General features: G+C 36.5%; 1 protein-coding gene across 1 annotated transcript in view; it reads right to left on the bottom strand.

Annotated features, from left to right (window-relative positions):
• The window catches only part of LOC128639863 (acetylcholinesterase collagenic tail peptide), a 52,223-nt gene extending 36,190 nt beyond the window's left edge, over positions 1-16,033 (bottom strand). The window contains exons 1-3 of the mRNA XM_053692079.1: positions 15,970-16,033; positions 4,382-4,563; positions 3,295-3,393 (exon numbers count right to left, since the gene is read on the bottom strand). Of these exons, the coding sequence (XP_053548054.1) occupies positions 3,295-3,393; positions 4,382-4,547 (265 nt within the window). The 5' untranslated portion in view covers positions 4,548-4,563; positions 15,970-16,033. The remainder of the gene's footprint in view (positions 1-3,294; positions 3,394-4,381; positions 4,564-15,969) is intronic.
• Between the last annotated feature and the right edge of the window lie 208 nt (positions 16,034-16,241).

A 16,241-nucleotide genomic window follows, 5' to 3' on the forward strand; every position in this document is an offset into this window, starting at 1 on the left:
GATTTTTGCAGCTAGAGGGCATTAGTTCATGTGTGCCATATAGATAACACTGTGCTCATGCCCATGGAGTTATTTATGAGAAGGCACTGATTGGCTAAACTGCAAGTCTGTCAAAAGAACTGAAATAAGGGGGCAGTCTGCAGGGGCGTAGATACAAGGTAATCACAGAGGTAAACATTGTATTTCTATAACAGTGTTGGTTATGCAAAACTGGAGAATGGGTAATAAAGGAATTATCTGTATTTTTAAACAACAACAATTCTAGAGCAGACTTTCCCTTTAAATATCAAAACACAAGACAATGGGCGTACAATCTTTACTGATTAAATATTTGATTCAAGTACTAGAATAAAGAACACAACACATTTTAAAGTGGGAACTGTACAATTTGAATATAAATTATTATGTGCTGTGCCAAACCATGACACAAACTTAAAGGGACACTCAAATCAAAATTAAACTTCATGATTCAGATAGACCAGCAATTTAAACAACTTTCCAATCTACTTCCATTAACAAAGACCGCTGCTCCATAACCTGTCCGTCTGCTCTAAGCAGGCAGACAGACATCGCCGGAAATCAACCCGATCGAGTACCCCCTATTGGCCGCGAGTCTGCAGGGGGCGGCGTTGCACAAGCAGCTCTTGTGAGCTGCTGGTGTAATGCTGAATACGGCGAGCGTATTGCTTGCCGTATTCAGCGAGTTCTGTCGGACCTGATCCGCACTGTCGGATCAGGTCCGACAGACCTTGATAAATTGGGGCCATGGGCTTTAAAGTACTGGCGAGATATTTTAGAAAATCTTACAAGGCCAAAGAGCTTTAGATAATTGGGCCAATAATCTTAGATGTCACATAAGCAGCTGCCTAAATTGTGTAATTCATAAATTTGATTTCATTTTAGAATTCAATTACTTATTATCAATTAATGATATCAGTAGTTTAAAACTAGTTCTTCAAATATTAGAAATTCTCTTAATCCACTCATTGATTTAATCTATGTGTCTGGAGTTTGTAGATTAAAGGGACATTCTTTTAAAAATTGAAATGCGCATAGATGAGTTCTATCTTTGAAAAGAAACATATTTGCAATATACATTTTATAGGCAAAAATGCTTCTAGTAGTCATTACCAGATGGCACAAGCACCTTAGGCTCTCTGCGCAAGTGCTGTGTTTAAAATGCTGGTGCACGGTGCAAACTTAAATACACAGTTGAAACAGCTGTAGTCTTTATTAGAAGCATGTTTGTTGATACATGTATATTACAAGAATGCTTCTATTCTAAACTAAAATGCATCCATGTGGATTCCAATTTTGGCTGAAATGTCCCTTTCATGTGATCTAATTTATGTTAGTAGCAGGGGTTAAATATTAGCAGAAAATACATAAACATTAGCATTAAAGGGACACTAAACCCAATTTTTTTCTTTCATGATTCAGATAGAGCAATTTTAAGCAACTTTCTAATTTTCTCCTATTAACAATTTTTCTTCGTTCTCTTGCTATCTTTGCCGACACATTTTTTTGTTGAGAACCTGGGTTATGCTAGCTTATTGGTGGATAAATGTCAGTCACCAATAAGCAATCACTATCCATGGTGCTGAACCTAAAATGGGCTGGCTGCTAAGATTTACATTCCTGCTTTTTAAATAAAGATAGGAAGAGAATGAAGAAAATGGATAATAAGAGTAAATTAGAAAGTTGCTTAAAATTTCATGCTCTATCTGAATCATAAAATGTGGTTTTAGTATCCCTTTAAGTGCTAAATGTCAGCAGAAAGCCTTAAAAGCTTTGCATAAGGTGAACATTTTAGCAGCAACCATAAAAAAGCTTACCAACAGGTGCCAAATGTTAGCAACAAGTGATCAAAGCTTAGCATCATGTGCTAAATACTTAAAAACCAAGCACCACATCTTAAATAATGTTATAAAAATCGGTTTAACAATGGTCTATTGGTGACCTGTAACTAACAGCTTTTGGATTAAAATACAGACAGAAAAAGCATTTTGCAAATCCCATATCAAGTACCAGTGGCCTTTACTGTATACGTCTGGTAATGGGGTAAATGTATTTTTCGTGTCACCTGAGTTTTAAATGACTGCAGTGAGGCATAATTATGCACCTATGACAACAGTTGGAGGGATATAATGGCCATATACTCCTATAACCCTGAAACTTAATCCTTTAATAAACCTTATTTTTTTTTCTATGATATATAATATTATGAGGTTTGTTTTTTCCTAATAGTTGTGTGAATATTATGCTGATTGCATAAAATGTGACCAATTCTTAGTTGATGAAATGTTATATACAGGTGGCCCTCGGTTTACAACGGTTCAATTTACACTGTTTCAGAATAACAACCTTTTTTTCCAGTCATGTGACTGCTATTGAAAAGCATTGAGAAGCAGTGCATTTATTAAAATAGCCAGTAGGTGGAGCTGTCCACTTGTGTTGCCGCAAAGTCAAGCACGCTGAAATTAATCAGTTTAACCAGACCTGAGCTATCGAGCAGATTTCAAAGGAACAAGATCTTCCTGTCTATAAATCAGTCCAGATTGGAATGCATAGAAAGAACTGTTTGCAGAAAAATGCAAGTGAAGTCTGTGTTGTGTGATTATTTTATTAGGTTTATAATGCTGTTTAGCAAATGTTTTTGTTCATTTAACTTAGTTTAATTATATATTCTGTGTTGTGTGATTATTTTATTAGGTTTATAATGCTGTTTTAGCATTTAAAGTCTTCATTTCAAAGCTTTAAAAATAATGTATTAGGTGTTACTTATGACAATTTTGAGAGGGGTCTGGAACCTAACTCCCTCACTTCCCATTGACTTACATTATAAACTGGGTTTCAATTTACAACGGTTTCGATTTACAACCATTCCTTCTGGAACCTAACCCCGGCGTAAACTGAGGGCTACCTGTATATTAAAGGGAGAAAAACTAAATGCTTGATTTGAAGAGTGAACTTGTAAGATTTTCATAAAAAGTTCAACTTTGCCTGTCAAAACTTATGCCACTGCCAATTAAAAACAGAGGATATGCAGACTTCATCCAGAAACAAATACAACATTTTTAAGTACGTATATGTCATACCAGCAAATGAGCTGATGCGTTTCCTATGCCACCAGGCACACTTCCTCAGAGATCAAAACTTGTCAAAACTTCTGGTTGGTTCACTACATAATTCCAAATACTATATTTATCTTGTTCTTCATGCGTTCTTCATTTTTCAAATTCATTGTAATTTACCATAGAGGTTGTTGTGAATTTATCAGACCTCAAACATTACCTTTTTCTCCTTGATCTCCCTTGGGCCCTGGAGGTCCAACTTTTCCTGGAGGCCCAGTGCTTCCCTTTGGTCCTGGGGCTCCAGGTTCTCCTATTAGGCCTTAAAGCAAAAAAACAAACAAACAAAAAGAAACATTTTATTTACATAAAATAATATATATATATATTACTTCCATCATGGAACCCCCACCCCAAAAATGGTATCAGACACTTGGCCAGGTTCACTACAAATTAATAAGTTGAGCGAGGACCAATACCCTATATATGCTAAGACAAATATGTATCACTTATTGTTTCTTTTTCACAAAAAGATTATATAAGCATTGGAAAGAAATTACTCTCTGAAGAAGACAACCCATACTAGTCCAATATAGTCCATTGTGAATATTGTTTTGTAATAATGGATACAGTCTGGAAATGGGAGACTGAATCAGACATGCCTGTGGGAGAAGTCACAGATTTTAAATAGTTAAAGTCATGTTAGGTGAGAACGTAGTCATGGGTATTCAGAAGGTGGGGTAGAGAGCACCAGGGGTGAGGCTGAGTGGGCTGCCAGAGACACTCAGGGCTGTGGCTAAGCAGTCTCTGGTTTCACTTACACAAAATGGTACATTTATAAGACAGAGAGAGCTTTTGGCGGGACATCAAAGAAGAGCTGCCATACTGTAATAATCCTGCAGGAAGCAGGACAGCTGGGAGTTCTTTTATTATAGTTAAAACAATTATTTATTGTCCCTAGGCTGCCAGAGGGACAATACATTTTATATTTACAATTGTCCCTCCACGAGTTCTCTCTGTCTTATAAATGATCCCTTCTCCTTTAGCAGAGGCGGGGGTGCAAATATGATATTTTGGCACAAATACAATATTTAATTACCTAATGAGAAGTGTGGAACTGATTTTTCAAAAGTAAATTATTGAGATTTGTTATTTTCTCAGTGGCGCGGAGGTCTCTTGCAGCGCCAGATATTGCCCAGTGGTCATTGTTTGGGCAGTCCTTATATAAAATAACATATAAAGCTGTTCAGGGTTGAGACATTGTCAGCTGCATAATTATATATTTTTAATGCCATGACTTTTTATCTCACCTGGTTCACCTTTCAGTCCATTGGTTCCATCTTTACCACTGGGCCCTGGGGGCCCTTGCACAAGGGTGCATGTTCCTTGTGTGACTAGTGTTTCTGGATAAGCCTGACTGCCTAACACTAGGGCTGCTGCAGTTACAAATGTGACAGTATTTATAAAATGAAGCATCTCTGATGTAGAAAACCTGGAAAGGAATTATAATGTTAAAGATATTATTAATAATAACCAAAGATCAATTGGCAATTAAACATATTTTAGCTGACTTGGAACTTTCATATTCTTTTTTTAAGCAACTTGATATTAGATCTATTAAAAAAAAACTGCTTAGCCTTTTTTTTAACTTGCAAGTCAGCACCAATCACAGTACTAGGATTGCCAACATTTTTGAAGAAAATAAAGGAGAGTAAGAACCAACACATTTCACATATGAAATCGACAAATTATAAAGTAGTTACTGGAAAAAAATATATATTTTACAATTTGGTACAACAAAATTTTTCATACAAGTCATCTTCATTCATACAATCTAGCTTAATACATTCAGAACTTCTGCAAATCAGTTTTAAATCGTTTTAAATCCGTCCGTCGTTACCTGTGAATTGCGACTGAACGTTCAGCCTCCAAAGTTATTCAAAATTATCCTTTTTTTCATTTGCGTCAAATCTGATACGAGTTACAGTGAAGACTGTTGATAACTTTGGGTACATCGATGATGCGATTCAGCTAAGTCGTCAAGCTTACATTCTAAATTAAGTAAATTTAAACTATGTGATCCATATTTCAAGCAATAGCAACCATATTTTCATGTAGTTTTTGTTAATATTTATAAAACGTAGCGTTCTGAAATGGTCGCAGTAACGTACACCATTATTGAGCAAGGTTAAAGGAACATTGAAAGCCATTATTTATTGATAAATTATAATTTCTATGACCTTCTTTGTGGTTCTTGAATTGTTCTGTCCAGGTTTTTAATTTCCATTCTTCTTCTCCCGTGTCTAAGAAGGATGCTGAAGCTAAACATGAGCATATATGTTTTCATGTTTTAAAGAGCACTACACAAGAGCACACACATGGCTGTAGGTTCAAGAAGAGTATAAAAACAAAATTGATGCTTACCTGATAAATGCATCTCTTTCATGGTGGTGAGAGTTAACAATCCATTACTCTTGGGAATTGCTCTTCCCTACCCCTAGGAGGAGGCAAAGATTCCTAAACCCCAAGAACTCTTTAAAACCCCTCCCACCTTACCAGTGCCTCATTCTAACATATAGTCAAGCACAAAGAGGAAGGAAACGTAACAAGAGACAATAAAATAGGAGCAGGGAGAAAAGATGTGCGTAAAAAAAGGAAATAAAACAACCCAGAACAAAACAGGGTGGCGTCTTGTGGACTCTCACCACCATAAAATAAATAAATTTATCAGGTAAGCATAAATTATGTTTTCTTTCATACAGGTGGCGCGAGTCCATGATCCATGACTCCTGGGAGCTAATAACCATGCTGTGAAGTCCACAAGTAATAACAGAAAAGGGTGGGATCTAAAAAAACATATTATTTTCACTGAGAAACGAAAACCACAACCCCAAATAGAGCATAAAAAAGGCAATAAAAATAACTAACAGGCAAAAATAAATTATTCTGAGACAACTGCCTGAAGGACTTCCTACCAAAGGCTGCCTCAGAAGAAGCAAAAACATTACAATGGTAGAAATAAAATATGCAAAGAAGACCAAATAGCTGTCTAGCAAAATTGGTCCACTGAAAAAAACACAAGAAATGGCAACTGATCTGAAAGAATGAGCAGAAAGCCATCTTGGTGGAGGCTCAACTGCCTCCAAGAAAACTATATGAATCAAAAGCTTCAACCAAGAAGTAAAAAAACCAGCAGAAAATTACTGTACTTCATACAACCAGCAAAAGGAACAAACAAACTAAAAGTTTGTCTGAAAACCTTAGCAGTATCAACATAACACTACAAAGATCTAATAGAAACCAAAACATGAAGAGACCACTCTGAAAATTTCTAAGGATTAAGACATAAAGGGCTATATTACAGTTGGAGCACAACGCTCCCGGCACTCACATCGGGGGAAAAAAGGCACCTTTTTGGGTGCACCTGAAAGCTAAAAAAAATACTAGTGGATAGTAAATGCGATGACGAGGTCATGATCGTGTTTTGCCCATTAGTAAACACTGCAAACTCAGATCTCTGGTTTAGTGAAAAAAGTTGCATAAAACAAATCAAAAATACATTATAATGTATGGTAACATTCATATTGACACTGTCTGATAAAAAAATTTTAATAAAAAAAATTACACGGATAAGGGCTCACATTGAGGAGATGTGAGGTGTAAGAAAAAAAAATCTCTTTAAATATATATATATATATATATATATATATATATATATATATATATATATATATATATATATATATATATATATATATATATATATATATATATATACAGGGAGTGCAGAATTATTAGGCAAGTTGTATTTTTGAGGATTAATTTTATTATTGAACAACAACCATGTTCTCAATGAACCCAAAAAACTCATTAATATCAAAGCTGAATATCTTTAGAAGTAGTTTTTAGTTTGTTTTTAGTTTTAGCTATTTTCGGGGGATATCTGTGTGTGCAGGTGACTATTACTGTGCATAATTATTAGGCAACTTAACAAAAAACAAATATATACCCATTTCAATTATTTATTTTTACCAGTGAAACCAATATAACATCTCAACATTCACAAATATACATTTCTGACATTCAAAAACAAAACAAAAACAAATCAGTGACCAATATAGCCACCTTTCTTTGCAAGGACACTCAAAAGCCTGCCATCCATGGATTTTGTCAGTGTTTTGATCTGTTCACCATCAACATTGCGTGCAGCAGCAACCACAGCCTCCCAGACACTGTTCAGAGAGGTGTACTGTTTTCCCTCCTTGTAAATCTCACATTTGATGATGGACCACAGGTTCTCAATGGGGTTCAGATCAGGTGAACAAGGAGGCCATGTCATTAGATTTTCTTCTTTTATACCCTTTCTTGCCAGCCACGCTGTGGAGTACTTGGACGCGTGTGATGGAGCATTGTCCTGCATGAAAATCATGTTTTTCTTGAAGGATGCAGACTTCTTCCTGTACCACTGCTTGAAGAAGGTGTCTTCCAGAAACTGGCAGTAGGACTGGGAGTTGAGCTTGACTCCATCCTCAACCCGAAAAGGCCCCACTAGCTCATCTTTGATGATACCAGCCCAAACCAGTACTCCACCTCCACCTTGTTGGCGTCTGAGTCAGACTGGAGCTCTCTGCCCTTTACCAATCCAGCCACGGGCCCATCCATCTGGCCCATCAAGACTCACTCTCATTTCATCAGTCCATAAAACCTTAGAAAAATCAGTCTTGAGATATTTCTTGGCCCAGTCTTGACGTTTCAGCTTGTGTGTCTTGTTCAGTGGTGGTCGTCTTTCAGCCTTTCTTACCTTGGCCATGTCTCTGAGTATTGCACACCTTGTGCTTTTGGGCACTCCAGTGATGTTGCAGCTCTGAAATATGGCCAAACTGGTGGCAAGTGGCATCTTGGCAGCTGCACGCTTGACTTTTCTTAGTTCATGGGCAGTTATTTTGCGCCTTGGTTTTTCCACACGCTTCTTGCGACCCTGTTGACTATTTTGAATGAAACGCTTGATTGTTCGATGATCACGCTTCAGAAGCTTTGCAATTTTAAGAGTGCTGCATCCCTCTGCAAGATATCTCACTATTTTTGACTTTTCTGAGCCTGTCAAGTCCTTCTTTTGACCCATTTTGCCAAAGGAAAGGAAGTTGCCTAATAATTATGCACACCTGATATAGGGTGTTGATGTCATTAGACCACACCCCTTCTCATTACAGAGATGCACATCACCTAATATGCTTAATTGGTAGTAGGCTTTCGAGCCTATACAGCTTGGAGTAAGACAACATGCATAAAGAGGATGATGTGGTCAAAATACTCATTTGCCTAATAATTCTGCACTCCCTGTATATATATATATATATATATATATATATATATATATACAGTTAAAATTGACACCATTAGAAAAGAGATCTGCACCTCGCACCCCGCAAACCCAGCAATCCTACCCACCCCTTCTATTAACAAAAATCTATGCTATTTCCCTCCTGTAACAGAGGTAGAAGTCTCTGCACTCCTATCCTCGGCTCATCTCACAACCTGCCCACTTGACCCTATTCCTTCACGACTTATTCCCCCTCTCTCTGCTTCACTAACCCCTACCTTAACTCATCTCTTTAACCAGTCCCTCACTGCTGGCACATTTCCTGACACATTCAAGCATGCGTCAATCATACCAATCCTAAAAAAGACCTCGCTTGACCCCTCCACGCCTTCTAACTATCGACTGGTCTCCTTACTTCCCTTTGCTTCAAAATTATTGGAACGACTAGTCTATAATTGGCTAACTCAATTTCTCACAACTAACTCCTTACTTGATCCACTACAATCTGGTTTCCGCCCTAAACACTCAACAGAAACCGCTCTTGCTAAAGTAAAAAATGACCTGTTATCAGCCAAAGCAAAAGGCCATTACTCATTACTAATTCTTCTTGACCTGTCCGCAGCTTTTGACACAGTTGACCATCCTCTCCTCCTAAAAATACTACATTCATTTGGCATCCGAGACACAGCCCTCTCCTGGTTTGCATCATATCTTTCAAACCGCTCGTTTTCAGTTTCCTTTAACAATGTATCTTGTGATCCTATGCCTCTCTCAGTTGGAGTACCACAAGGCTCTGTCTTGGGCCCCTTGCTTTTCTCTCTTTATACATCCTGCCTTGGAAAACTTATAGCCTCCTTTGGATTCCAGTACCACCTATATGCTGATGATACCCAAATCTATCTTTCCTCTCCTGATATCTCTCCCTCTTTACTCAACCAGATTTCTGACTGCCTCTCTGCAATTTTCTCTTGGATGTCTTCACACTACCTCCAACTCAATCTGTCCAAAACTGAGCTGCTTCTTATTCCCCCCTCTTCGAGACATCCGACACCTGACATTTCTCTGATGGTTGGAGACTCTATTCTCAACACCTCACCCCAGGTCCGCTGCCTTGGGGTCACACTAGACTCAGAACTCACATTCAACCCACATATACAAACGCTTACCAAATCCAGCCGGTCACGCAACATTTCCAGAATTCGTCCCTTCCTTACTCAAAATACTACAAAAATACTTATTCATTCCCTCATCCTGTCACGCTTTGATTATTGCAATCTACTCTTAAATGGCCTTCCAAAACACTGCCTCTCCTCCCTCCAATCTATTATGAATGCTTCTGCTAGACTCATCCACCTAAGCCGACGATCTACATCAGCTGCTCCACTCTGCCAGTCTCTACACTGGCTCCCCATACACTCCAGAATATAATTTAAAGTATTAGCCCTAACCTACAAAGCACTCAACAGTCTAACTCCCAACTATATATCCTCTCTCATCGTGAAATACTCCCCATCCCGTCCTCTTCGATCAACCTCTGACCTACGTCTCTACACTCCTGTTATCTCTACATCCCACTCCCGCCTCCAAGACTTTGCACATGCTGCTCCTGTCCTCTGGAACTCTCTACCCCACTCCATCAGACTGTCTCCAACCTTGTATAGCTTCAGAAGATCCTTGAAAACCCACCTATTCAGAGAGGCTTACCATCTCTCCTCCATCCCGCATCCGAACCAAGCTAATACATGTACATGAACTGCCTGACTCACTGCTGCAAATACAACCGATGTAACAAGCTACCCCAACCTTATGTCTCTGCACCCTTAACCTATAGACTGTGAGCTCTCCGGAGAAGGGCCCTCTTCCTCCTGTGCTAGATTTGTTTAGTCTTGTTATGTTTTGTATTGTATTACAAATCTTTGTCATTGTATAACCCTATCATTGTACCCAGCGCTACGGAATTTGGCGGCGCTATACAAATAAATGATAATATTAATAATATATATATATATATATATATATATATATATATATATATATATATATATATATATATATTTATACTGTATATATATATATATATATACCGATACCAAGTATTTGCATGAGTACCTCCAATTCCTACTCATACACCATCTTGTGGCGTTTTTCAAACTGCATGTTCCCATTTCATTTTAAGCTGGAGTGGAGACTTAACTAAAAATTGTTCACTTCTGTTCTGCCAATACAAATTGCTGTTATTTGTATTATTGTACATCAGAGCAGTGCTCCAAAAGCTGCTACTTTACAGCTGGAAGCCTACCTGGGAGAGATCACTGTACCTCATTCAGGCAAACCCCTGAAGTACTGGGCAGTTAATAAACTGAGATTTAATGGCCCAAAAATATCTTTCTGCCCCATGCAGTAGTGTGAAAAGTGAAAGACTGTTCAGCTTAGCGTCAAACGTCCTTACTGATAGCAGAAACAGACTTATAGCTGAACATGCAGAGATGCTTCTGTTCCTTAATAAGAACTTGCCACTAACTTTTAAAAAAATATTCTAATTGCTAGATTGCCTGTTATCCTGCTAGTTCTCATCTTGCACAATTATGCTCAAAACATACTGTACTCTGAGGAACATCCTTAGTCAGGGCTGGACTGGGAATAAAAAGCAGCCCTGGAAAAATATGAAGACCAGCCCTATTTTCTCTTGAGTGAGTAGAATGCAAATGGCCCATTTTTTTCAAAGGGGATTACTGGGATACTCCTTCCCCAATATTATTTTCAGAATTAAATTATATTACTTTGTATTAAGTACAAATGTCAGATTGATGAGTTATACAGGCACCCTGCAACCAAATGCATCCAGTAATCCCCCTTTAAATTGTAGCTTTCCAGCCCCAGCTGCTGCAGCTGTTATTTATTGTTATTATTAATATATGTTATTGTAATATTTTTATTTGTAAACTTGTTCTGTGAACTTTGTGACAACAAGCACATACAACTGTTTTATTATTTCAAAATGTCTTTTGAGATACAGTTCATAATTATAAAGAAGCTATCTTAAATCATTAGTCTGTATTGTGCTTGGTAAACTGTCATGACATAAAAAAGTATCGGTAATTGGTATTGGTGAGTATTTGAAAAAAAGTATCAGTACTTGTACTCAGTCTTAAAAAAATGGTATCAGTGCAACCCTAGTATTCATACATATATAAACATATAAACACATAATTTTTTATATATATATATATATATATATATATATATATATATATATATATATATATATATATAAAATTATGTGTTTATATGTTTATATATGTATGAATACTAGGGTTGCACTGATACCATTTTTTTTTACCATAAATTTACATATATATTAAAGTGTATTTGCGATCAGGGTAACACGCTGCTGTTAGACTGTTGGCATGAAAATGAGTCTCAATTGAAGTCTGTAGGGGAAAACTTAAACAGTGATTGAGCAAGCTTTTGAGTCAGAGGCCCCAAGTTGTCAAGGTCTGTCGGACCTGATCCGACAGTGCGGATCAGGTCCGACAGACCTTGCTGAATACGGCGAGCAATACGCTCGCTTTATTCAGCATTGCACCAGCAGCTCACAAGAGCTGCTCGTGCAACGCCGCCCCCTTCAGACTCGCGGCCAATCGGCCGCCAGCAGGGGGTGTCAATCAACCCGATCGTACTTGATCGGGTTGATTTCCGGCGATATCTGTCCGCCTGCTCATTGCAGGCGGACAGGTTATGGAGCAGCGGTCTTTGTGACCGCTGCTTCATAACTGCTGTTTCTGTCGAGTCTGAAGACTCGCCAGAAACAGGGGCCATCAAGCTCCATTCGGAGCTTGTTAAATAGAGGCCAGAGGATGCAATAGCGATGGAGAGATATTTGCGCTTCCCAATGGTAATCTCATGCTCAGTAGAGCACAAGAAAATAACAAAACTGAGTGCAGATTACGGGTTCGCGGAAGTGCAAATATGCACCTAACTCATAATCTAGCCCAAAGGAAGAACAACAATGTCCCAACTTATATTGTCAGAAAACATAACCTAATCCTAAATAAGAAACTGTTCTTAAAGATGAAATAGCTACAAGAAACAGAACTTCCAGAAAGAAGTTTAATATCCACCTGATGATTAGGCCCAAAAGGAGGAACATGCAAAATCCTCAAGACCAAATAAAGGTCCCAAGGAGGAAAAATTGGTAATACCAGGCTTAATTCTAGGCCAGGCTAGGACTAAACCATGAATGTCACGGAGATTAGCAATCTTCTTATGGAACATAACAAAAAAGGACAGAAATCTCCCCCTTCAAAGAACTGACAGTAACTGAACAAATAGTTTAAAGGGACTGCACACACCAATTTTCATTTAATTTCATGTAATAGCCACGCTGCCACTACTATAAAGAAGAATATACACAGATACTGATCTAAAAATCCAGTATAAAACCTTTTAAAAACTTACTTTGAAGCTCCCAGTTTAGCACTGTTGATGAGTTTAGGCTGGGACACCCAGTGAAAGGGGCTGGGTAAACAAAAAGAGCAGACACTCCCCCCCCTTCCCTGCTTATGAAAAGACAGATAACATAAATAGAGCCAGCAGTAGTCTGTAAACGCGCGTATACATCGGACACCTTGGGGCTTGGTTAGGAGTGTGAAAATCAGCACAATGTTATTAAAAAATAAGCAAAGCTATACATTGTTACAAAAACACTCCCAGATGGGCTTTATAACTGAATCCTCTGCAAAACATTTATGCAAAGAAAAATCTAGTGTACAATGTCTCTTTAAAGACAAAGAGTATTTCTGATCCTATCTCCATGCCATCAAGTCAGGATAACTAGAATCCTGATAAAAAAAAGGACTTAAAGGGACAGTCAACACCAGAATTTTTGTTGTTTAAAAAGATAGATAATCCCTTTATTACCCATTCCCCAGTTTTGCATGACCAACACATAGGGTGAACATATTGCCGCTTTAAAAAGGGACACATATGAAAAATACATATGTCAGGGTTCTTATACAGGACATTTCTTTAAACAGCCCTGAAAAAAAGCCCTGACATATGTATTTTTGATATGTGTCCCTTTTTAAAGCGGCAATATTGTCACCCTACCAACACAGTTATTATAATATACGTTTTAGCTCTGTAATTACCTTGTATCTAAGCTTCTGCTGACTGCCCCTTATTTTAGTTCTTTTGACAGACTTGCATGTTAACCAATCAGTGCTCACTCCTAGGTCACTTCTTGTGCATGAGCTCAATGTTATCTATATGAAACACATGAACTAATGCCCTCTAGTGGTCAAAATGCATTAAGATTAGAGGCAGTCTTCAAGGTCTAAGAAATTTGCATATTAACCTCCTAGGTTTAGCTTTCAACTAAGAATACCAAGAGAACAAAGCAAAATTGGTGATAAATGTTAATTGGGACGTTGTTTAAAATTACATGCCCTATTTAAATCATGAACATTTTTTTTTGGACTTGACTGTCCCTTTAAAATAGAAGGCCTGGATGTAAAAGAAGCAGCCAAGGAAAGAAACTAGATGTCAGAACCCAATCTGCACACCAAATACTGCAGAAACAAGCTGGAGCAAACACAAACATCAAAGTTCTTCCTGCCAAATCTTGACTAGGGGATGAAAGACCAGAGGTGAAAACATATAGGTTAGCAAAAAGATATGTCTATATGTGTGTACATATGTATTTATGTGTTTATATGTGTATATATGTGTGTACATATGTATTTATGTGTTTATATGTGTATATATGTGTGTACATATGTATTTATGTGTTTATATGTGTATATATGTGTGTACATATGTATTTATGTGTTTATATGTGTATATATGTGTGTTCATATGTATTTATGTGTTTATATGTGTATATATGTGTGTACATATGTATTTATGTGTTTATATGTGTATATATGTGTGTACATATGTATTTATGTGTTTATATGTGTATATATGTCTTGAAATACATACTGTGTTTTCACATATAAATAAATAAATAAATACATATGTACACAAACATATATATATATATATAATATATATATATATATTTATATACATACATACATAGACATCTTTAGACATGTATATATATGTATCTCAATGATAAAAGAAATTTGCAGCCTTTTTTTCTCTAACACCTGCGACCTCATATCTTTGAGCCTTTATAACTTTTGTTTGTGCAATTTTTTATTAATAATTTTTGTTAGATGGCGTTATTATGAGTGTAACTGTACTTTGTAATGTATTTTTGATGTGTTTTGTGAAACGTTTTTATTTCATGAAACAGGTAACCAGAGCTTAACTTTAATTGCGCTGAAGGGATCATGTTTACTTTCAATTTGTAATACGAGCAAAAAACTAGATGCGCACAAACACCCACAATAAACCCCTTTTCCCTTGCGAGTAACTGTTAGCGCTCCACTCGTATTCTGGCCCTGTATGAGGGAATATACTTGAGATTAATGTCTCTATACACACATTTAAAAAATATAGAAAAATTGCTAGAGTAAAAAAGCACCTGTCATAAAAAATAGACACAAAAAAATATGTATTAGAGTACATATTATGTAGGATGCATTACTTAAAGGGACACCATTGTTTTTTCATGAATAAGATAAATCATATAGTATTAAATATCTTTCCAATTTACCTCTATTATTTATTTTGCTTCATTCTCTTGAATCCTTTGTTAAAAGAGCAGCAATGCACTACTGGGAGCTAGCTACAGCCAACGTCAACAAATACATATACAGTATGTAGTCACCAATCATCAGTTTCTGAGACGATTTAGGTATACTTTTCAACAAGGGATACAAAGAGAACAAAACAAATTAGGTGATAAAAATTATTTGGAAAGTTATTTAAAATGGCATACTCTATCTGAATCAAGAAAAAAAAAAATAGGGTTCCATGTCCCTTTAATCATACAGAAATTACATCCTGCCTATTCAAAGTAATAATATTATTGACCATACTACTTTGAAAACTAAATTAAAGAGACTTCTTCATTTGACTTTAATTATCTGGACATTTATATTGTACACAGCTGATTTTAAGATAATTATTACAACCACGTTGGTATCTAATATATCTTAAAGGGACATTGTAGAAAAAATTTATTATGCATATGAAGCCGCCCCCACATGTTTAATGTTTTTTTTTCAATTATTACCACTGGCTATATCTGTGAAAATATCTCTGCAACTTAGGACAAGAACTGTCTGTTTCTTTAAGACACAAAAAAAATGTAATCCGCTGTGAAATGTTTTTTTTAGATGCACTATAAAGTACCATTATTTTTTTCTTAATTTAATCTAAATTCTCATTAACATATTAGAGCTTCATATTAGTTTTTTTTTAAACATTGACTGTTTTTTTTTTAATTTGGTTAAGTAACATATTAATAAATTACAATAAACAAGGTGTATATTATCATAGTGGATAATTAAAATATTTCTATGGGGTTATTTCTATTACTTTGGCATTTTAAGAAGAATTACATTGAATAATATTTACATTTTCAATAGAATTTTGTGAATTAATCCCAGATGGTTTTGTACTCACCAGCCTGATTATCCTTGCTGAGACGTTAGTCAATTTGTATCTATGAATGTTCTGTTTAGCTCAGAGAACTGTACATGCTGGGATGCCTCATGCTCTCTTTTTATCCATGGGAATATTGATTATCTAGGAAATCTTGATGAACTTTAGACATTTTAAAAGAATTCCCAGAAACCGTACATATTGTGTAATATATTTATCATTACTGTCTCACAAATAATATTTCTGTCTGTAAGGGAATGGTTTATGGTTTTTTTTTTTAGTTAGAGTTACAA

This window comes from Bombina bombina, chromosome 9 (genome assembly GCF_027579735.1).
Source record: "Bombina bombina isolate aBomBom1 chromosome 9, aBomBom1.pri, whole genome shotgun sequence".
Taxonomy (NCBI): Eukaryota; Metazoa; Chordata; class Amphibia; order Anura; family Bombinatoridae; genus Bombina; species Bombina bombina.